The sequence below is a fragment of the Bidens hawaiensis genome, unplaced genomic scaffold, assembly GCF_021521415.1.
Source record: "Bidens hawaiensis isolate Kalapana, Puna unplaced genomic scaffold, B.hawaiensis_p1.1 tig00052247_1, whole genome shotgun sequence".
In the NCBI taxonomy this organism is placed as follows: domain Eukaryota; kingdom Viridiplantae; phylum Streptophyta; class Magnoliopsida; order Asterales; family Asteraceae; genus Bidens; species Bidens hawaiensis.
The window spans coordinates 24071-30806 of NW_027506215.1; the positions used below are offsets into that span (position 1 = coordinate 24071).

Consider the following 6736-nt stretch of genomic DNA (forward strand, 5'->3'; position numbering starts at 1 on the left):
CATTATATGAGGCATCCATTATTGGTGATTGGGAAACCGCAAATAGTATCCTCAGCAAGCGCCGAGATTTGATAAGGGTTGGTCTCAGTAAGAATCTTGGAATGGTGCTTCATGTGGCAGTGACATCAGAAGAGACCAAGGTTACTTTAAATTTTGTGAGGAATCTAGTAAATATGATGATGGTGGAGGAATTGGAACTTCAAAAGCAATATTTCAATACTGCTTTTTGGATCGCATCCGCTGAAGGAAAAATGAAAATGGCTATGATTATGTTGGAAAAGAATCGCAGACTCCCGGATATCCGTGGGATGGCATATTTGCCACTGACCATAGCTGCTATGAGGGGGACAAACACCATTGTGAAGAATTTGTATGAGAAATCTCAGAAGATGAATGGTGATCATTGGACAGATAATGATAGGAATTTGACACTTCTGCATTGCGTGGAGCGTGATTTATTTGGTAAGTAATTCTTGTGTTTATAAATACTAGTTATTTTGCACATGTAAATAAATGATGGTGATCACCTATCCTCACAACAGTCTTAACTACATGAAGTTTTGAAATCTTAAGTACCAAAGTGATTGTCACATATCTTCTATAGATGTTGCACTCGAAATTGTGGAGGACCATCCAGAACTTGCTGGTAACATGTCTGTGCTTGAAGTTTTGTCTCGAAAGCCTTATGCCATAAACAAAGTTGACAAGAATCATTTATTCAAGAGACTCATAGAACCATGTAAGTACTAATTATGTTTATACATAGACGTCTAATCTCTCAAGTAATACTGTGGAGTATTGGTCGTTCCTTATTTGGTAGTTGTTTTTAGCTTTTAGATATTTTCGTAATAAAGTACGACCTGATGCTGAAGAGGATAACGATGCACTGAAATTACTAAAACCATTTGGGGACATGCTACCTGAACAATGTGCTTTGATGAAATTGAGGTTATGCTCAATAGGCCTTCTACTTTCGCTGCTAACGAAACAATAATTGAATCTTCAAGAATATTACTTGTTGCTGCGGAAATGGGCAACACTAGATTTATAGCTGAGTTGCTTCGAACCTACCCCGATCTTATGCTTTATGAAAATGAGGATGGGCTCACTTTATTTCACGTGGCTGTTATGCATCGCCATCAAGGTATCTACAACCTATTGTACAAGATAGGCGGGTCCAATCATGATATATGCCTATCTAGAGACAAGTCAGGCAATAATATGCTTCATTTAGTTGGGAAGAGTTCAAAGGAGATGGCAGCAAAGACATCTGGAGCATCTCTTCTTATGCAAAGAGAATTATTATGGTTCAAGGTAATTGTTTTCCTTATGATATTTTGCATCTCAAATAGCTATCTATATTGTGTTATTAAAGTACCCATATAAGTTATTTTGTCGTTACTTATTAGTTTAATCATTCAAAATTTTTATCTACTTAGGGGAACAATATTGAGATTATTCATGAAGCACACATGCATCTTGAATGTAACCCGTTCGGTATTCTGTAAAACAATAGATAGAATTATTATTAAAATTGTAATGATTATTGTTTCTTTAACTAATTTTATGTATGCTGTAGGAAGTTGAGAAGATGATGCCACCTTATATGAGGGAAGCGAGGAACAACGATGGTCAAACACCTTATGAATTATTCTCCAAAGAAAACGAAGAACTCCTTTCCAGAGGACTAAAATGGATGAGAGATTGTATGGTCGTTGCCACCCTTATCGTCACCATTGCATTTGCTGTTGCTTTTACGGTTCCAGGAGGCTACCACCAAGAGAATGGTATTCCTGTTTTCATTCATGATTGCACCTTTTTGGTTTTTCTTATTGCGGACGCCATTTCTTTGTTCACTTCCTCGACCTCACTCCTAGTGTTCTTGTCTATCCTCACATTTATTCATTACCCAGCAAGTTAATGGCATGTGTTCTAACACTTTTCATCTCGGTTGTAAGGCCCCGTTCCCGGTAACCCTACTTTGGTGTTGGATTTACTTATAAACACAGTTCTAAAATCAGAGTAAATTAAAACTTCGCGGAATAATTAAAAACTTCAAACATCACATTACAAAACATTCATTCTTGTCTTAACATACAAATTGTCTTTTCATAAATAATTAATTAAAACAGTCATAACACTTCATCATGGATGCCAGTCTCTTCAGTCCATGCCCTGTGTCCCTCCTTAGCCAGCTGCCTCAACCTATTTGCCTGCGTGCATACTAAAAGTCAGCTACGCTGAGTGAGTTCTCGTTAATCAATTAACATACAATACATTCATACCCTTACTCGTACGCGTCCGAAGATACGTATTCATACCTTAGTTTTCTATTACTCCTTTCATATATATCTTATATACATGCATACGTACTTACATACTTTTTTTTTCATAAAACCCTATGGTATACCATAAGCTATTCTACATTAAACATCACAGATATTGTAAATGTCTGGTCCCTATCATCACAGATATTATAAGGGTCTGGTCTCTAACATCACATATATTATGAGGGTCTGGTCCCTAACATCACATATATTATAAGGGTCTGGTCCCTAACATCACAGATATTATAAGGGTCTGGTCCCTACTGCCTCGAATAACCATACATTTCTCATACGTGCGTATTTTACCTGTCTCATGTATATAATATATATATATATATATACATGCTCGTTCATACTATCATTATATAGTAATAACATACAATACATAGTCATACACGTATCATACACTTATTAATTAAGTAAATGTATTAACTATCACATAGGAGTATTCACACAGCCCCGAAAACATTTCAAAGAGAAATGGGGCTAGAACTCAACTGGAGTCGATTTCTCTCGCTGTTAATGGTAATTCCCTTCTTTAGTTGAGCACGGCTAACTGTACAATACATTACGCGTGTCAATTATCTATTACCACTATTTCCTACATCTAAATTTATGAAACCCTCAGCTAACGGGGGTCCGGGGGGCAGCGCCCCTGGTAGCGGGGGTCTAGGGGCGGCAACCCCTAGCAGGGTCCAAGGGGCAGAGCCCCTGGCTGGGGTTGAGCTGGGAGGTTTCGTTTCGCTTCGCATGGGAACATTTCGTTTCGCTTCGCATGGGAGCGTTTCGCTTCGAATGGAAGCGTTTCGCTTCGCATGGCTGAGCGAAGCGAAATGCCTGTTTCGCTTCTCAAGGCTGAGCGAAGCGAAATGCCTTCCTTTCTTCATTTTTACCATTTTAAAGCCATTTTACTTCGTAGCTCTTCCTCAGGACCTGATTTTTACTCTTTCCAAACTTTCGACACATTCTGACCCCATGCACCTGATCCTGAACCATCTCTCAATTTCCAAACACCACCTTTTTATCACAAAGTGCAACCGAGAGGTTCTAACTTACCAAGTTTATATTTCTCTTACATTTCACAACCCGATCTATCATTATATCTGTTTGCATGCCGATTCTAACAATAAAACTTAACCATTTAAACCGAAACCTACCTTTTTGCTTCGGGTTTAAGTTTAGATCTGGACAATACGTAGATCTGGACGTGATTCTTGTTATTTGATGATGTTAAACACGAGATTCCACCCTTCTTTGGCTCGGATTTAAATCCAAGTCTTAGAGAGAGAGTTTGTGTGTGTTTGGATGAGAAAAGAAAAGAAAGGAATAAGTGGTTGGGTTTATATAGAGGAGGTTTCATGGGTCCCACCTCCCATTCCCAATTCCTACTTCCCAACACTTAACACATGACTACCTTAACGACACAAAACTATTAACAAAACTTTCTGTTATTTATTTAACAAAAGTTGGATGTTACATCGGTAGCAGCAATGATGGTAACTTTTAGTGCTAGTTTCTTTGTGCTATACGACAAGAAGATGAAATGGCTACCAATCTTTATTGCTGCATTTTCCTCTATACCGGTCATCGTGTTTGCAGTAATGCAACTTCCTCTTTTGGTGGATATGTTTTGTTCGATGTATGATCCGCATTATCTGTTTAAGCCCAAGAAACATGTCCTTTACACTACAAAACCGCCGTTACGTTCTATCAATTCTCTCTGTGTATGATTCTCAATATCTTTTTTCAATAAATGTTGTTGTACCTGTAGGGCCAATATTCTATATTGTTTTTAGGATTGTATATGTCGTTTTAGTTTGCTTTTAGTCGGTGTAGTACGTACTCGATACGTTTATTTTGTAAGTTTATTGTGTAAACTTTGAAGAAATTGGGACCCTATATAAAGGCCACTTAACCCATTTCTCCAAGTGAACTCTTTCACAACTCAAGAGAAACAAGTCAAGGAAATAAAGTTTTTCTCTCTCCACACTTCTCCATTTTCTCTCTTTTACATAAACAAACTAAGATCCGAGTGTTGTCGGTGATTTCCGCTAACCAACAACACGGATTGATCCGAGTCAAGTCTTGAGATCCATCTAGAGGACCTACAAGTGGTATCAGAGCTTTCGGCTCTACTTTTTGTGGTTTTCGGGTCAAACTTTTCGGATTTTGATCTTAGTTTTTGTTAGATTTGAGGTTGATTTCGTGTTATTTATCTAATTTGGAGTCCCTTACACCTCGGAAATACACGAGAATCACCAAATCTAAGTTTTTAGTGTTTTAAGTTTTAGTGTTCGAGCTCAATTTCGGCTTAAATACTCATATCTAGGCCAATTTATTGATTTTTAGACTAAAGTCTTTTTGACTTTTTGGAAGTTTGGGTGTTATATTCTCAAAAAAAAAAAATTCACATCGGGTACTGTAGCAGTCGCTTCCGAGGTGCTGTAGCAATCGTCGGGGGGGGGGGGACTGTAGCAATCGCTTCGCCGAGGTACTGTAGCAAATCGTTTCGCTTCGCACGGTACTATAGCAATCACTTCGCACGGGGGTACTGTAGCAATCGTTTCGCTTCGCACGGGTACTGTAGCAATCGTTACGCTTCGGATACTGTAGCAACTCATGCGAAACACTGTAGCAACTCGGCACTATAGCAACTCGGTACTGTAGCAAAAAAAAACCTTAATTTTTTTTCTCTTTCTCTACCAAAAAAAAAATCCTATCAAGTTAAAAAAAAATGTCGTACGAACCTAAACTTGGAGGAAATCTGGATATGGGAGAAAGCAGAAAAGAAATATTAAAAAGTGAATTCGACATGTTTACACATATTAAAGGAGAATCGGTTGCCTCTCTCATCAACAGATTTGAGTCACTCGTCTCCAAAATGAGTAGTGCCGGTATCATCAATGGTTTGTTTGAGATCAACATGAAGTTGTTGAATTCACTACCTTACACATGGAACATCAATGTGGTTACCATCAAGAGAACCACAAACCTGTATACCATGACACTCTCAGAGTTGGCTTCTACCGTCAATTCTTTTGAAATAATGGAAGATAAGCTCCAAATGAACAATCAGTCCAAAGAAAATAAAGTTGGGTCAAGTAATAAAGTTTGGACAAGTTCTGCAGGTGAAAGCAGTCATGCATGTCCTATCATTCCCGACACATCACCAGCCGATGAGGTAAATTACAATCTTTGTTCTCAAGCATGCATCAACAAAGTCACATACTATAGATATCATCAAGATGAAGTTTTGAAAGAAAATGCAAAACTTCGTCAGTTAAATGCTAAATATGTAAAAACTGACAAGATCTACGTTGAAAAGATTAAAACGCACCATGATGATGTAGCAAATCTTAAACTTAAAACTTTTCAAAAAGAGCATAATGTTATCTATTATAAAAACATAATTAATAATTTAAAAGATGAAATTGAAAAGTTAAAACTTGAGGTTTCTGACAAAAAGGAAAAAGAAAAACAAGTTGAAAGATTTGAAGCATCATCTGAGAAATTAGATGATCTTATTGGAGCCTAGAGAAGTACTAAAGTTAAAGCGGGGCTGGGGTATGATTACACTGCCGTACCACCCCCATTCAATGATAACTACACTAGTTTGCCCCACTTTAGCTATAATACTTCGCCTGAGGAAGAAATGTCATACGGAGTTGGTAGAATACTAAAGCCTGTGAAATTTGTTCCTGCTGCCTCTCAAACTGTTGCTCCAATTCAATCATCTGATAAATCTAACATCAATGTATCTTTTGAAGCTGGTTGTGTAAAAGAAAGTGGGCCGGTGGAAACGGACACGAGTTGTGATTAAGAAACCGTTTGTGATGAAACTTTTGTTGAAAAATGTGTCAGTGAAAGTAGTGTAACACCCCGACCAAAGGTGGATTATACATCGGGGCGCCACATATTGTTTCATTACTCGTGACACTATTGGGTGTCAATATTTAATAAATATATTCTTTCGCGCACGCGCAGAGTAAACACAAGATAGCATAAATCAACATAAATCATTATATTATAAATCATAAAAATAAAACAGCAATAACTTGTCTTGATTCATTTTAATCTAGGTCCAAAATAAAGAAAACTTCCTACGTGTCCACAAGCTCCAAAAAAAACAGCTACAGCAAACCTGAACATGTGTTAAAATAAACGTCAAACACTAGCGTGTTGGTGAGAAATCAAGTTTAATACAATACATAGATAACAATAAATCTGCGCGCAACACGTGTATGTCTGGTGTTTAACAAGGGTGTAATCAGATTGTGATCAAGCCTAAATAGATCATAGTTCATAGTTCAATCCGTGCTCCCAAATGAGCACAAAAACGAGAAAACATCTGTGCAAGTGTAAACAAAGAAAACCGTAAACGATAGGTCTCCCGTGTTCATCTAATGGAT

The 6736-nt window shown here is 37.6% G+C and overlaps 1 protein-coding gene across 1 annotated transcript; it reads left to right on the forward strand.

The window, feature by feature from the left end:
- Positions 1 to 927: 927 nt before the first annotated feature.
- On the forward strand, positions 928 to 1921 carry LOC143617124 (uncharacterized). Its single transcript, XM_077089779.1, has 2 exons — positions 928 to 1314; positions 1580 to 1921. The coding sequence occupies exons 1-2, from the start codon at positions 928 to 930 to the stop codon at positions 1919 to 1921; spliced, it is 729 nt and encodes a 242-aa protein (XP_076945894.1).
- The last annotated feature ends 4815 nt before the right edge of the window (positions 1922 to 6736 follow it).